At 39.5% G+C, this 17,579-nt stretch overlaps 1 protein-coding gene across 2 annotated transcripts in view; it reads left to right on the top strand.

Annotated features, from left to right (window-relative positions):
- The window catches only part of LOC127626834 (attractin-like protein 1), a 139,414-nt gene that overhangs the window by 38,560 nt on the left and 83,275 nt on the right, over nucleotides 1-17,579 (top strand). For both annotated transcript variants that reach the window (XM_052102911.1, XM_052102910.1), the window contains exons 18-20: nucleotides 9,033-9,251; nucleotides 10,896-11,033; nucleotides 13,011-13,104. In XM_052102911.1, coding sequence (XP_051958871.1) covers nucleotides 9,033-9,251; nucleotides 10,896-11,033; nucleotides 13,011-13,104 — 451 coding nt within the window. The remainder of the gene's footprint in view (nucleotides 1-9,032; nucleotides 9,252-10,895; nucleotides 11,034-13,010; nucleotides 13,105-17,579) is intronic.

Raw genomic sequence — 17,579 nt, 5'->3', positions numbered from 1 at the left:
CGTCAGAAACAGAACGGGTAAAAAGCGGCTCAAGACACATTGGTGGTACGTGATCTAAATAAGTATTCAATAACTCAGAAGATGATATCTGACAAAACTGCATATGAACGCACAAAACCTGACTGTCCCCAATGGTGACTAGATTTTAAATTATGGTTGCAATACATTTTTTGGGTCGCGTGGAGCCCTGGGAGGAGATTTTCATAATTGCAGATCTCAACCTGTGCACGTCAGGAGGAACCGTCCAGAGCTGCGGCCGCAGCATGGATCACGCCGTCGTGGCCAAATGGGCTCTTTGGCTGGGTTTGTCGGGTTTGTTTGAGAGAGAGAACACAGACTTCATGAATCCCCTGATGGAACTGAAAGCCCTTTTCGGGACTACGATTTCTATGATGCGGCAGCTGTGCGATTCAAGGAAGAAAGATGGGGAGGCATTTGAAACTTGCCTTCCCCAAAATGTCACTGCTTGAGCTCTGCATCGTCACGTTCTGGTTTCCCAACCCATTTTAGAAGTGGGCAATTGGATTCAGGACCCTTTTGCTGAGCAAAAGAGCTATAAGGGTGGTGCCAGCAGAGGACAGCCGTCAGGGTTTTTACTCCAGGTATTGCGTCATACCTATTCTCCCATTCTGAATTTGGAACCTCAACAAATACCTTTTAGAAGGTACAAATTCAAAATGCTCATGCTAAAAAAACTCTCAATTTATTTGTCCCAGAGACTATGTTAGTCAATCTGAAAGACGCATATTTTCACATTGGCATTTACCCATCACACAGAAAATTCCTGTTTGAACGGTTTGCTTATCAGGGAGTAGCCTACAAATTTTTTAACTGTGTCTTTTGGAATGTCATTAAAGCGAGAGTTTTCAGCAAGTTTGTGGAAGCAGCGCTAACGGGTCTCCGAGTGTCTGCTTACCAAGATGATTTACTGCTCTGCACCCGTTGCAGCAGCAAGCAGAGATAGATTCGAGATTGCTGGTGTCTCATTTAGAGAACATAGATTTCAAAATAAATGAGACAAAGAGCTGTCCACCCCTGGAAAATCCTCTTCCTTTCTTATCGTGGCTGCTAATGGTTCCAGGGCAAGACAGAACAATAATGGGGAAAGAGGGCAACCCTGCCGGGTGCCACTGTCCAGAGTAAAATAATCTGAATTGAATCTATGTCATAACTTTACTTAATCGGTTAGCAAAAATTTTTGACAATATTTTTACATCTAGCTGGATCGGGGAAATTAGACGGTAACTCTTACACTTGCTTGGATCTTTGTCCTTTTTTAAGAATCAGGCTTATCCGGGCTCATGGTTGGCAGAATAAATGTATACATTTTTAGCAAAAGTGGAGCCAGTTCTGTAGCATAAGATCTAAAAAATTCTGTGGCAAATCCGTCAGGTCCAGGAGCCTTGCCTGTAGGCAAGGCCTTAATTATCCTCGCCAAGCTCCGCGAAGGTTATCTCAGAATTAACATAATTGTTTTACTCCGTTGTCAGTTTAGGGAGATCTAATGGTTCCATTAAGTTTCTAATATCTTCATCAGTAAACGAAGATGTGGAACTATAGAGATCAAGATAGAATTCTTTAAAAGCATTATTAATATCAATGGCCAAGGTAAATATTTAATTACCAGCAGATTTCACTGAGGGAATGGTAGAAAAAGACTCTCTCTGCTTTATATATCTAGCCAAAAGCTTCCCTGCCCTGTCCCCTAACTCAAAGTATGACCATATTGCCCTGAAAAGCCAAAACTCCACCTTCCGTGACAACATAGTATCATATCTGTATTTCAATCATGTTAATTGTGTCCATCAGTTGACATTTGGCACTTCTGCTCTGCCTTGGTGCCTTTAAATATTCCCTTCCAGTTCCACGAGTTCTTGTGCTTTGGAATTTTTTGGTGAATGAATGATCTTATGTTTAAGAAAATAAATAATCTTCCTTCTTTTTATGGGGTGCCCCAACCCATTTACATTCCACGTGAAGAGAGACAATCCACTCATATTAACATTTTACATTTTGACATATTAGAAAAAATAGATTGGGTGTAAAAAATTAAATTATAACAACCATTATAACCATTCCAACATTAGTGCAACAATCAAACCCCAAATGCATCCACAAACTGTCTTGAAGGAGTGTTATCCCACAAAACAAACTCCAGCCAATAGGGTGGAACCAGCTCAAAAAGAAACAAAAATGGCACTCCGTTTCTTCGCTTATGGCCTGTTATGTCAAGCATTCTCTGGAAGAGCCCATCTAGGAATCTCACCATATCTTGATCACCTTCATTCTCAGGAATTCCAACAATACGGACGTTGTTTAGCCGGTTACGATTCTGAAGGTCTTCCTACTTTTCCTAGATGCACTCCAAATCTGTCTTGGTCGATAGTGGATTAGAAGCTAATTCCCTCTCCGATTACTTCAGATAATTGATCTGTTTCTCAACATCTGCCATTCTTGTAACCATCTCAGTGAATTTGGTCTCCATGGCAGTGATCGATCGATGTATTACAGCAAGATCCTCCAAGTCAGCAACGACTTTTGTCAGCATTGCCGACATTTGACGCTGAATCTCTTTCACCTCACTGGCCAAATTGAGTCCCGGGCTTTCGGCCTGCTGCTCAGGGGCTTCTGCTTGAGCACATAAGTGTCTTTTAATGTCTCCAGAGCCTGAGGATTTTTAATTCTCTGACATATTGTCTTCCTAAAACTGTTAAGAATCAGAATTTATCGAATCTCACCGGTTTGTGACATAAAAGTGCGCAGAGCTCGCCGTTCACACTCCGACCCTCGCATGGTGCCAAGTGACTCATATTGGGAGTTGGGGCTCCCATATCACTGCTGTGATTTGGTCTGTCAGTTGACAGACATGGTGTCATTGCTTCCAGTATCGTATATGCCTGAGGTGAATTCCCATAGTGAAATACCTCACTCCTCTTATCAGAGAACCGGGTTTACGTGAGTAACCTGTAGTTCTGTGAGATCTTCATCTCTATCAGGTCTGTTGTTTCCTCCCATTAGCTGAGCTGCTTGGCCTCTGATCCATCTGTAATGTGCAATTAGAGTTTCAATTTGTCTGCTTATGCATTCACTCTTCCCTCTCGGCCGTTCAAGTATGAATTCTAATGGCACATGTCGGCACGCTAAGTGAGAGAAGCTTCAAGGCAAACGTGATCACAAATTGCATAATTGGGTGGAAATATTGTTCAAAGAAAAGGTGGCCTTGACATCTCACAAACACCTTTTATGCTCCTGATTTTTTTCACTTCGCTTGATATGTAGTGCACATTTTCATACTGTATTTTATAATATGTTACTTGCTTCTGTTGGAGAACCATTTTCCTGTGACATGTATTGGTACACAGCAGTGTGCATTTCCTGTGTGATTACAGAAAATGGCATGTTATGTTTGTCCTTCAGACCAGAGGCTTAAAGTGCTCATAATGTCTTATTCCACTCTCAGATAGTGGGACGCATCAACACTGTCTGTCTATGGTCTTTATGACAGGCCTAGACTTACTGAAATAACTTCTATTTTGCACATTCTGATGGAAAAGGAATTAATATATAGGTGGTACTACTCTGAAAATCTGTCCAACTGAGTAAACCTTTTTGTCATCAAAATGTATCTCTCCATCGAAGTGATTATTACTTAGCTTTTCAGCTGCTATGCTATAAGCCCCGGCCTGTGTCAGGACAAATTTAAAGATCTATTTCTTCTTGGTATTTATTTTTTGCAAATTTTCTTTTTTTTCTCTTCAAGGTGCTTTGTCTTTGGAGCATGTCTTGATGAGTTTGACTCACATTCATGAAAATGTGTGTTTTTGCAGAGAGCTTGTGTATGTGTTGACCCCTTTATTGAAGCAGTCTGATAAATTTGCTCTTAAATCTAGGTGGGCTGACGGTCATTTGTTTAGAGAATGGTTTGCGCCTCCGCACTGCCGGAGATCAGCTATTTGACTTGTCGCTCATCTGTCTCTCTGTCTCTCTCGCTCCCTCTCCATCGCCCTCTATTCAATTGCCTTTCAGCACATATACATTTGTCACCATATAAATATGCAGTCTGGATGCCATGCAGTTCTGTATATTTAAGTCCACATGAAACTGGGTTTGGATTTCACAGTCTATTTTACTTAATGTAATTTTAAGTATTTTTTATTTAAAAAGGATGTTCATCAAGAAAACATGGTAAATGGTCTGCAATTATATAGGGCTTTAACCTTAGCGGTTTTCAAAATGCTTTACACTGTGACTCATTCACAAACACTCACATACCAATGATGGGAGAGCTGTCATGCAAAGCACTAGCCTGCCCTTGGGAGCAACTTTGGGTTCAGTGTCTTGCCCAAGGACACTTTGGCATTCACCAAACTTTGTTCATACTGTATGTAGATCTCATCAAGCCGTTCATCAACTTTCACACCACAGACATTAGCTCCGCCCAACAGGAAGTCAGCCATTTTGGATTGTTTGAAAATGGCATGCTCTGGAATGGCAAGAAAATGTTGGTGGTGTGGAAGTATTTTACTCTCTGGTCTGTGATTTAGTGAAAAATTGTACTGTATAGCAGGCTAAAAAGGCTCTTGAAAGTTTTTTTTCCACAAAAAGTGCCTTTGTTATTTGAAAGACGGTTATATTAAACGTTGTTTCATAAATGTGTATGATTTAATTTGTGCTCATTCAAAGATAGTGTGATGCAAGGCTGAAAGACTTAAAACAGCTAATCAATTTTTTATAATGAAGATTTCTTTGTTTCACTGGCACAAAAGGGGGATTAAATAAAAGCAAAAACAAAATAAACAAAATAAAATCGGTATATGCAACGGCCAAATTATTATTTTAAACATCGGCATCGACCCAGAATTTCATGATCGGTGCATCCCTAATATAGTGTGTGTGTGTGTGTGTGTGTGTGTGTGTGTGTGTGCGTGCGTATTACCGATGAACCTCACGTCTGTCCGATTCCAAGCCGGTCCGTTTTGTTGCCAGCGGCACAGGCAATAACGTCACAGCCGCATGTAAACATGTCATTGGCGTAGAAGATCTTCACTGTGTGAGTGAAGAATACATAAAGTCCGCCAAAGTAAATCGTGGGGGAACCACAACAATAACTTTTGGATCAACAAACCTAATTAGACATTTAAAACACCATCACCCAACTGAAAATGCCCATTTTAAAAAAGAATCTAAAAAGGGAAAGCGGCTAGAGCTCAGAGCCAGTCACAAGTCAGCAGCCTCTCCTATCGTTCCTTGGTATGAGCAATGAAAAGACCAAAGCAATTACGAGGAAAATTATGGAATTCATGGCCCTGGGTGACCAGCCGTTCTCCATATTTGAGGACAGAGGAATCAGAAATCGGATACATTTCCTCGATACAGAGTAGGAGGTACTTTCCGACGTCGCGTTGCCACACACGCAGCCTGTTGTGTCAACATTTTGGGTACACAAATCCGTGAGAGGGAAAGTGGGGTGCTGGATGGCAGAGGCAGGCTAAATACATGCAAATTGTGCTGTTGTGATTTAACGTAATTTTTCCCACCGTGTCCGATATTAAAATCAGTGCGACACACATTGCAAAAGGCGTGGGCATTGTCGATATGGCTTCGGGATATGAAATTAAATTCTTCCATCCAGCTGTTGTTAAATGTACATGTATATTTTGCTTTTTTCACCGGAGCACCAGCTGAGTCTTCTTCTCCCATCTACCAGTGATGCTTGATTTTACATCCCGCCTCTACTGCCTGCGCAGATATCAACAGCGCAACTGGGTTGTAGGTTGCCAGATTTAGGTCATACATGATTTGTAATTTGTATGATGTGTCGATTGTGTGAGTAGGATGTGTTTCATTCAAGATCTGGCAACTGGACCACCTTGGAAAAATATATGGATGTGATTATTCATATAACGTGGTTTGGGCCATACAAATTACGAGAGTTTAAGGAGAAATAACAAAACTGGAGACTCCCGGGAAATACGGGAGTGTTGACAGGTATGAAGTTACAAGCCGTTCCAGAAGCAGTGCTCAGTTTTACAACGTATTTTAATCTAACGTAAGTTGAGCGTATTGGACACTTCAGTTTTTCGGAATTGTTTTGTTAGAGGAGTAATAAAGAGAAAAAGGTCAATTTATTAAAATAGTGGAAAATGAGAGAAGATCCTGTAACTTAGTGCAGTTTGGGGGAAATTGTAATGTTTAATAATTTATTTTATTATGAAAATAAAATGTTGCATTGAAGAAAGGTAGATTTTGTTTATATATGTGGTCAATAATAGTTCTTAGAAAATCGGAATCGGAAAGAATCGGTATCGGCAGGTCACACTTGCAAAAAATCGGAAATCGAAATCGGCCAAGAAAATTGCAATCGGTGCATCTCTAATAAATACAGTGAGGAAAATAAGTATTTGAACACCCTGCTATTTTGCAAGTTCTCCCACTTAGAAATCATGGAGGGATCTGAAATTGTCATCGTAGGTGCATGTCCACTGTGAGAGACATAATCTAAAAAAAAAATCCAGAAATCACAATGTATAATTTTTTAACTATTTATTTGTATGATACAGCTGCAAATAAGTATTTGAACACCTGAGAAAATCAATGTTAATATTTGGTACAGTAGCCTTTGTTTGCAATTACAGAGGTCAAACGTTTCCTGTAGTTTTTCACCAGGTTTGCACACACTGCAGGAGGGATTTTGGCCCACTCCTCCACACAGATCTTCTCTAGATCAGTCAGGTTTCTGGGCTGTCGCTGAGAAACACGGAGTTTGAGCTCACTCCAAAGATTCTCTATTGGGTTTAGGTCTGGAGACTGGCTAGGCCACGCCAGAACCTTGATATGCTTCTTACAGAGCCACTCCTTGGTTATCCTGGCTGTGTGCTTTGGGTCATTGTCATGTTGGAAGACCCAGCCTCGACCCATCTTCAATGCTCTAACTGAGGGAAGGAGGTTGTTCCCCAAAATCACGCAATACATGGCCCCGGTCATCCTCTCCTTAATACAGTGCAGTCAGCCCTGTCCCATGTGCAGAAAAACACCCCCAAAGCATGATGCTACCACCCCCTGCTTCACAGTAGGGATGGTGTTCTTGGGATGGTACTCATCATTCTTCTTCCTCCAAACACGGTTAGTGGAATTATGACCAAAAAGTTCTATTTTGGTCTCATCTGACCACATGACTTTCTCTCATGACTCCTCTGGATCATCCAAATGGTCATTGGCAAACTTAAGACGGGCCTTGACATGTGCTGGTTTAAGCAGGGGTACCTTCCGTGCCATGCATGATTTCAAACCATGGCGTCTTAGTGTATTACCAACAGTAACCTTGGAAACGGTGGTCCCAGCTCTTTTCAGGTCATTGACCAGCTCCTCCCGTGTAGTTCTGGGCTGATTTCTCACCTTTCTTAGGATCATTGAGACCCCACGAGGTGAGATCTTGCATGGAGCCCCAGTCCGAGGGAGATTGACAGTCATGTTTAGCTTCTTCCATTTTCTAATGATTGCTCCAACAGTGGACCTTTTTTCACCAAGCTGCTTGGCAATTTCCCGTAGCCCTTTCCAGCCTTGTGGAGGTGTACAATTTTGTCTCTAGTGTCTTTGGACAGCTCTTTGGTCTTGGCCATGTTAGTAGTTGGATTCTTACTGATTGTATGGGGTGGACAGGTGTCTTTATGCAGCTAACGACCTCAAACAGGTGCATCTAATTTAGGATAATAAATGGAGTGGAGGTGGACATTTTAAAGGCAGACTAAAAGGTCTTTGAGGGTCAGAATTCTAGCTGATAGACAGGTGTTCAAATACTTATTTGCAGCTGTATCATACAAATAAATAGTTAAAAAATCATATATTGTGATTTCTGGATTTTTTTTTTTTTGATTATGTCTCTCACAGTGGACATGCACCTACGATGACAATTTCAGATCCCTCCATGATTTCCAAGTGGGAGAACTTGCAAAATAGCAGGGTGTTCAAATACTTATTTTCCTCACTGTATGTATATATATATATATATATATATAATACATTATTAAACCTCTGTAAACTTACATTTTCTCTCATTCAGTCAGAGCAGATCACTCTCGCGCTTCAAACAGACATTTGATACCTCACGCTGAAAAGCGCATTCCCTCTCCTTTCGCTTATGGTTTCAGTTTAAAATACTGAAATACTGTTAGAGCTCTTGTGTGCAATGAAGTTATTTCCATTTATAAGCCTGTGTTATTTAGGAGTTAGGACATCACACGTATTGGATAGAACAGATGCTAAAATAATAACAAAACGGATTAAAAAATAAATAAGCTATGTATTGTTTAACGATGAATTTGTTACACCCCTGTACATAGTGTATTATATTAAGAAGGTTCATTTTATGTTGACTTTAAAAGGGATGATACTGTATCTGATTGCTGCACTGCCAGTGAGGTGACTTTTGGTCCTTTTTCTATGATTGTCACGTCAGGGGGCGCCAATCTATTTGCTTCTGTGAATATGTGACTAGTGAGAATTTGAATCCGCAGGGGTGCTTTTTTTTTCTTTCCAGAGACGATGTCTCATCTGTACTCAACTCCTAACCCACCTAGACATCTCCTCACACTTAAAACAATGATTTGTATTACATGCCAAATCAAATTGAATGGTGCTGTTGAGGTTAAGCCAGTTCCTGCAGTTCAGGATCCATAAACCGCTAGCATAAAGACTAACAATGTGCTTTTTCACTGTTAGTGCTGCCATTGCCATTGACCCTGAACACACTTTGTGTAATGCTTTGTTCTAAAGAAGTGGTCTAAGATACTAAGAGATGTGAGAGACTAAAATGCGTGGCTCTGATGTGCTGTTTAGTGAGAGCGATTTATGTTCAGTCTTTGGAAGTAACTCTCTGTTGGTATGTAAGAACAAATGACAAAATCTAATGCATGATATGCCATGTGTGAGTCTGATAATTTCATTTGAGCAGTGCACCTGTTTAGCATTTTTCATTTTGTCCAAATAAATCTCTCTTTAATATCTCTGCCTCTCTCTGTCCTCTCTCTTTGCAGCTCAGAACTGCTCTGGTTTGCGTACATGTGGTCAGTGTTTGGAACAGCCTGACTGTGGCTGGTGTGGGGACCCCAGTAACACAGGCCGAGGACAGTGTATGGAGGGCTCGTATCGTGGACCCATGAAGAGACCTTCCAAACACAGCCAAGACATGGTTCTGGAGGCAGCACTCTGCCCAAAAGAACGTGGCTTTGAGTGGGCCTTCATCCAATGTCCTGGTGAGAACTACCAATGTACACAGAACACACTCTCTTAAATAGTTAGTTCACACAAAAAAGAATATTCTCTCATTATTTACTCACCATCATGCCATCCCAGGTGTGTATTTCTGTCTTTCTTCAGCAGAACACATTTGAAGGAAAATAGAAAAAAATATCTTATTAGGTTCTCAAAAGGTTCTTCAGGTGAGCAGCAGTACACGTGTGTTGTAATCGCATTGACATGTTCATGCGAGATCAGCCGTACGTGCGAAGACACATCCAGAAGAGCGGTGCTGTTTGCAACAGAGTAAGAGGAATGCTGTACAGAAGCTCCATTGGTTTTGGATTAGATCTGTATGTTTACTCACAATGGTGCATTTCTGTACTCATCCTTGATGTATCAACCGAGAGAAAAACTTTGATATTACGTCTGAACAGACCAATGTGAATACGTCACACGAGACCGCGTGAACTCCACCATTTCGTGAATGCGTATACTGCTGTTGACCAGAAGTGATTCATTTATAGTTAAAAAGTACATAAATATTGCTATGTTTCGCACCAAAAGTCGGATGAATGACGTTTATGCTAACTGTTCTTTTTGGAGCTTCAAAGGTCAAATAACCATTCACTTGCATTTTAAGGACCATACTGAGCTAAAATATTTTTTCTATTTTTCTTCAAATGTGCTCTGTTGAAGAAAGAAAGTCATATACATCTGGGATGGCGTGAGTGAGTAAATTATGAAAGAATTTTCATTTTTGGGGAACTATCCTTTAAAGTAAATTTGCATGCACAGTAGGTATGTGATGTTTTTATGGACCTTGGTTATGCACACTAGTGGCACCAAATGAAATTTCAATCTTTTTTTATTGATAGGCCCGACTGGCTTAACCAATGGTTAAGCCTGCTATTAGACAATCGCAGCTGAAAAGTTAAAAAATTGTATGAAAACAATATTATTATAATTCTTTTTGGTGATGTTAGTGGCTCAGAAACTGCACACGTCACCTTTAAAGATGCACTGGATGTACAATTTAGGAAATGAGAAGCATCCTATCTCTGTGTCTCGTTTGGAAAGATGCATCCTCCAGAGGTTGCATTTGTCAACCGCATATGTCATCGAGGTTGTCTCGTTTAATTTTTTTATTTATTTTTTATTGGGAATGCAAAAAAGGTTAACAATTGTATAAATGTAAGTGTATATACATAAAAGGCATTGACAATAGATAAAAAAAAAATAAGAAAAAGAATGACACATTTAAAAAAAAAATGAAACAAGACATATGCGGCCGACAAACGCAACCTCCAGAGGACGGTGCCTTCAAATGAGACACAGCCTCTATCTTGGAGTTCCACTAATGAGCTGATGAGTTGAATCAGGTGTGTTTGATTGAGGAGACATACAAAATGTGTAATACTTAGGGGCTCCAGGACAGGTTTGATAACCACTGCTTTAGGAGTGAAACTTTTTAGTGAGAAAAACATGTACTGAGTACACTTTTTAAAGACCTTTTATTTTTTTTGTCAAATGAAACCCCAAAATTTGTGACCTTTATATTTTATATAACACATTAAAGCAATTCCTTATCTTACAGTTTGTATTGCACAAATAGTTGTGAAAAAAAAAGTTTCACCTGATGAATTGCTGATATTTCACAGCATGCCAGTGCAACGGCCACAGCACTTGTGTGAACGGCAGCATGTGCGAGCAGTGCCGTAACCTCACCACTGGTCCTCACTGTGACACGTGCTTGGCTGGTTACCATGGAGACCCAACCAATGGCGGAAAGTGCCAAGGTGAGAATATTTGCACCTGCTAGGGACATTTTGATACTCCACTATGCTTGGTAATAGAGCAAAGAACACATACTAAAATGAAAACACACTAACCCACACAGGATTATCACACACTGAAAGTGTTTGGTTTTAAGGTCATGCAGGTGAGTACACTGCTAGAGGTGAAAGGTAAGCTCACAAACAAGCACTGCATTTGTTTTTCTTTTGGCCTGGAGATGTCAGTTTACATCACAGCTCTGGGATCCTGCGTGAAAAGGTATATGCTGTCATACCCCTTTTATGCTCACAGTTATGAGACAACACTCCACTAAGAAGTAGTGATCACAAAACGTGTGACATTTCAGAAGATATATTGCAACTGACAGAAATTAAGCTAAAAAAAATTCTTTAAAAGGAACCTTCCATGTACAAACCAAATTGTCTTTGTTTTATTTGCAACCTGTTTTAGTGTGAAAATGGATTTGTGTTCCTGTGTTTTTATACAATTTTGCTCAAGGCCTCTTTTCTTTTAATACTTTTTTTTTCTTCTTAGAACGGAAGGCTTTGTCAGTTCTGAAACTGTGCTAGAAAGCTAGACACTTATATTTCCTATATTGTTGACATTCCCCTCAAGAGCCTACTAGCTTACAAAAAGTGTTCTTGCACACAACACCTATAAAATACAACCTACAGGAATGGAAAGTAAAATACTGTGGGAGATGACACATTTGCAGGTGGCATAGAAATGGTCCTATACATGCCATGTATAGTAGCTCGGCAGACAAAAGCCTGACAGAGCGCCGATGGTCCCCAGTGGTGTAAGCTCAGCATGAAGAGTGTGTGCTGAATTAATGCTTATTTTAGAAATAATTATAGGTCACTGCGCAGAAATGGATTTCAGTACAGATAAAAATGCTTTGTGTTTTTCATAAGTGGCAGAATATTTCTGAACACATAGGCACCTGGTTTTTAAAGTTTCAAAACTGAAGTTCATTACTCAGTTGTTTCACAGACTCTCAGATTTACAGAATATTCTGAATTGACCACACTGACCACACTCTGTCATGTACCACAATCATGTAAGAGAACATACTAACATGCACATTATTATTAGATGTTAATTATCTTCTTAAAAGGCTCACAAAATGAGTAATCAAATCTTGCTTTTAAAATTAGAGTTCATTGTAATACGAATACATATTGAATCTTGTAAAAGTGTTTTATTGCTATTGCACCTTGTAATTGCAGCAGAGCCGGTTTAATTCTAAGGGTCACAGGGAGGCATTTTTTTTTTGTTTTTGGTGCTAAAAACATTATAAATGGGCCTGGGTAGCTCATCGAGTATTGATGCTGACTACCACACCTGGAGTTGCGAGTTCAAATCCAGGGTGTACTGAGTGACTCCAGCCAGGTCTCCTAAGCAACCAATTGGCCTGGTTGCTAGGGAGGGTAGATTCACATGAGGTAACCATGTAGATTATTTTTTTAAATGTTCTTATCCACAGAGAATGAAATGGAAAATAGAGAGTCCTTGACCTCTGTGGTTAAGGTCTTAGTGTTCATTAGCAGCATATTGTTAATGCACCTATTAATTCGTTTTTCATCATTGATGTTGTGGCCTGGCGACTGTAATCTGAAGTGCTTATTACAAGTAATTCTGCCTAACTCACTTCTGAGAGAACAGAACTTTAGAACAGAGAGAGGCTACCTCTTAAGTTGATCTTCCTCTTTGTCAACATGTTTGGACTGAGCTTTTGATCAGACTGTTTTGGTTTTGGAAGTTTAGTTCAGTCAAATGTAATTTTACTTGTTCTAATGTAGCAGTAGTTAAATTGAAGATCTTGTTCTGTACCTAATGAGATCAAGCCATTTCGTTAAAGTGCAGCATGTGCCTTTTTCATTTATTTAAATTATATTTACGCTGCCCCCCCTTTCTCTCAATATTATATTTCTTGTCTTCAATTTCTGCCTCATTCTTGCTCTCTTTTTCTTTTCTAGCCTGTAAATGTAATGGCCATGCCAACTTGTGCCAGGTGCTGACGGGCAAATGCTTTTGCACCACCAAGGGTATCAAAGGCGACCAGTGCCAACTGTAAGTATCTTTGCCACTTGCACACAGACATTTGTTTTTGAGTTCAATTCAATTCAAAGTGCTTTATTGGCATGACAACAAAGTTATATATTGCCAAAGCAATTACATTGAAAAACAGAACAAGGACTAGAACATGATAATTTTAATAATAATAAAAAAAAAAGTCTAATAATAAACAATGCAGCGCTAATGCAACATTAAACAGCTCTCTTTCATGTGCGTTCCATTGAATTCTGTTGTTTTTTAGTTAAGCTATTGATATTTTCTATCCACTAACCATACTCCTACCCATAAACCCAACACTCACAGAAGTCCTTTTGTAGTTTTAGATTTTAATTTAAACATTTAGCATGTTTATTTGTCAGTTTTCCTTTTACTGTCCTTGTGGGGACATTTGATCCCTACACTGTAGACAAAACCTGACACACATACACAAGCCTTTACCCATCCGAATTCTCATTCAGTCCATTTAGCTTAACTGTGATGTGTCCTCACACCTTTGGCTAAAGCTGACCCACAATCTCACTCAGTGCTGATGCAGCAAATTGTGTGCGCTTGCATGCACACTTTAATAGCACTAATGGAGGTGAAGGTGAGGTGTGGGAGTGTGCTGGCATGTGTCGGTGACTAAATTCCCCTTTGAGAATAATGAAACACAAGTGTTCCTGCATTGTTATATGTATATGGAGAAATTCTAAAAAGTGGATTGACCAGTCATGCTTATTTGGGAGATGTGGGTGTGAACTGAAATTACCACTCAGATTCTTCAGTCATAGAAACAGTGGATGGTGAGCAGCTTGAAATCCAGGCTGTGATGTTGCTCTGCATTCAGGTCTACAGCAGAGGATGTTAGTGCCTTTGCTGTATGCTTTTAGGACAATGCTAGATAATAGCTGCTTTGTTCTGGGTTGTTCTGGCATATGAAAATATGTGCAGCCTGTAGAAGCTCTCACTTGATCTCTTAACAGTGTTATATGGCAGGAATCTAGAAACAATGGCGTCTGTCTCTGCAGGTCTCTTATCACATTGTATTTTTTGGCTCTGTACTACATTACATTTTCGTCATCGACATGAGTATGAGACAGTACTATCAGTAGATATTTACAATACTATGGTTAGGTAATGATGCAGTAGTAGAAGGCGTCAAATACCCTAACATGCACAGAATGGCACATTTGTCTGCTGCTGTTGAATTGCAATAGATGCAAAGAATGTGAACTGCTTGCCATAGGCAATAGGGAAAAAATACACTAACTTGCCATTTATTAGGTATACCTTTACACTAGGGCTAAGCAAAAATAAAATCTTTATTTTTATCAATCTTATGGATGATTTTATTTGATTTTTTTTCTTCAACTTTTTAATGTCCTCCAACATGACTCAAAATACATGTTCTTTATTAGAATGCTTGCTGTTGTGTGTGAAAATACAAGGAGATCAGCAATTACAGAAGTACTCAAACCAGCCCATCTGGCACCAAAAATATTGCCATATTCTAAATCACTGATAATTTTTTTTCCCCATTCTGATGGTTGATGTGAACATTATCTGAAGCTCCTGACCCATAGCTGTATGATTTTATATATTACAGTGCTGCCACACGATTGGCTGATTAGATAATCGCATGAATAAGTAGTTGTACCTAATAAAGTAGCCGGTGATTGAACTTATATACTACAATTGGTAAATATTACTTCAATAACAATTTCCTTCCACAAGTTAGACTGAATTGCTTCCATATCGATTGCAAACCATACTAATGTCCACGTTAGCTGCCTATCCACCATCAGGCCAGTGCGAGGTAGAGCTATCAACTGGTCAGCCGGGGCCAGTAGCCTCGGACTTCAAGCCACAAGACCAAAGTCGATCTGCATTCCCACCATCGGGTCAATAGCCCTGCAACGTTGCCCTTAATGCATTGTTCTGGTGCTAACGTCACTCACCCTGCCCATTTCACAAGCAAGATGGAAACTCAAGATGAGGGATCAGACTCTAAAATATTAACTAGCCCTTGAAATGAACACTGATTTGCACTTGTGCTGGATACACAACTTGGCAAGTTTGGCAACAATATACTTAACTTGTCTTTGTCTGGCAGACAGAGTCGATCTGATGTTACACATTTTCAGTAGCCCAAATATTCAGAAGAGCCCTATTATCATCTATTGACCAGTACTGTCAATTCTCCAGTCTCTGTTGATCTGTTAAAGTAAGCTGGTAGCTAGATATGAATATATCTTGGTGCTGACACCTCTGACCTCACTAAGCGAAACTCTGCCTTTGACATCGACCCCACCTCAATCACTAGTTGGCTTTCTATAGCTCAAGGATAATCAGCCATTGACCCCGAGGAAACTCCAAGGAGGCGGTGTGAAGCCTCAGAAGTGACAGTGGAAACGCAACTGGCTCTTCTGCAGGCACTAGCATGCCCTCATTTGCCCCGATAGTGGACACGTGGCTATTAACTGTATTTTAGGCCCCCATTTTCAAGCTGACTTGAGTGCACTCCAAGGCAATGCACCCAGGTTCAGAAAATGACTCCACAAGCTCCACAATGAAGCATCAGGACCATTTGTGTCACACAACTATTATCTAATTAAAAATGGTTGATTAAAGACTTGATGTTACTACCTTGATCACAAGCTCTACCTTGATTACAAGCTCTGGTCCCCCTTCAGTGAGCTGACATTGTGTGATGTGAAATGTGAAATTCAATGTTTCCTATCACAATCTTAACCAGGCCTTCAGTGTGAATAGAACTTGTCACTCTCCTTCTCAAGCAGCCAACAGCTCATCAAGCGCACAGGAGAAATTTGAAAAATACACGTGATTTAAAGAAAATAAATTGATGCAATTTGAAGAAAAATCATACTTGATTACTATAGAGTCCGTCATCAATTGAGTGTGTTGTATACATTGCAGCACTCCAGGTGTGATCTAAATGGGGATAAAATGATGGCACTACAGAGGAATATAGAGAGTGCATTAAAGCATACACTGTGTGTAGGTGTGCTCTCACTGCAGATTAAATTAAGATACTGAGTACAAGTGCATTATGTATCATTCTTACAGAGTGCAATGCGTGTGCGTGGGCATGTATGTTCAAAACCTTTTTTTTCTGATTTGCAGTGTGTATGGGAGAGAGAGAGAATAGTCATTTCTGAAATGTCATCCAGATTAAAGGCTATGGGAATGATATGCAGAGGTTTTAAAATGCCCGTGGTGCAGTTTGTCCTGTGACCTCTGTACCGTGGTAAAAGTGTATTCTACCTTGTCCTCTCATATTTATCACCAACTCTGAGAAAAATATGAATGCTCCGGCTCTGTATGTTAAAAGTTTGATTCCTGAAAGCTAAGGGCAAAGATTTTTACAGTATGTGTTGGAATGGTGGGGATTAGGTGTGTATATATTTGAATATTAGAATTGTGTAGTTTAGAGGTGAACTGTTGGAAGTGGGAAAGAATATGTAGGTGACATTATGCGTTTGTTATACTTTCTTGTGATTGGTCAGTGTTCTGATATTTCTGAATAATGACCAAACATTTGAGGATAAAGTGATTTTAGACCAGTCATCCGGGTATTGCAAGTCATCTATCCTACTTCTCATATCACTCTGCAATTACAAGAAAACTATAAAATAATTTAATTTATTTATCATGCATTTATTTATTTATTTGCCAAGTAGACGCAAGAAGCAGAATAATGATCAGTGTGACTGCCATTTTCTCAAAATTAACACCAACAGAACTCCATAGCAAACTGGAGGTTCAGGAGACTCTGTGGTCTCTTCTCTTATAATAACATAATTTCAGTGCAAATGAATAGTTAATGTCATTTTATTTTTTAGGTAGGTAGCCATGTAATAAGCAGAATAATGTGAAGTAAGCCGGTCGATATTGCAAAATAAATACAAGACACCCTGATCACCGAGTCGCACTAAGAATGTGAATCACCAAAAACAAAAAAAGAAAGTGAAATTAGAGATTGATAGTAAATAAGGACATAAATATTGATCTGTTTCTCACCCACACCTATCATATTGCTTCTGAAGACATGGATTTCACCACTGGAGTCATATGGATTACTTTTTATGTTGTCTTTATGCCGTTTTGGATCTTCAAAATGTTGGTACCCATTCACTTCCATTGTGAGTACCAACAGAGCTGAGATATTCTTCTAAAAATCTTTCTTTGTGTTCAGCTAAAGAAAGAAAGTCCTTAACATCTTGAATGGAATGAGGATGATGTGAGAATTTTGTTATTTGTGTAAACTATTCCAGTATATACAGTAGTTTACTTGTGAAGTGTATATTTCTGGCCTTAATGCATGTGAACTGGGAATATTGAATGAGATTAGCTCAAAACGAATTAATCCAGAGCCTTACATTCTGCATAGACTGTTACATAACTCAACTGACTATTAAGACTGGTCTTAATGATAAATCACATTCACTCTTTAGATGGATTTACAGAAC

Source organism: Xyrauchen texanus, chromosome 33, assembly GCF_025860055.1.
Source record: "Xyrauchen texanus isolate HMW12.3.18 chromosome 33, RBS_HiC_50CHRs, whole genome shotgun sequence".
NCBI classification, from domain to species: Eukaryota; Metazoa; Chordata; class Actinopteri; order Cypriniformes; family Catostomidae; genus Xyrauchen; species Xyrauchen texanus.
The sequence above is the reverse complement of the archived record's forward strand: the minus strand, read 5'-3'. Positions and strand labels throughout refer to the sequence as shown.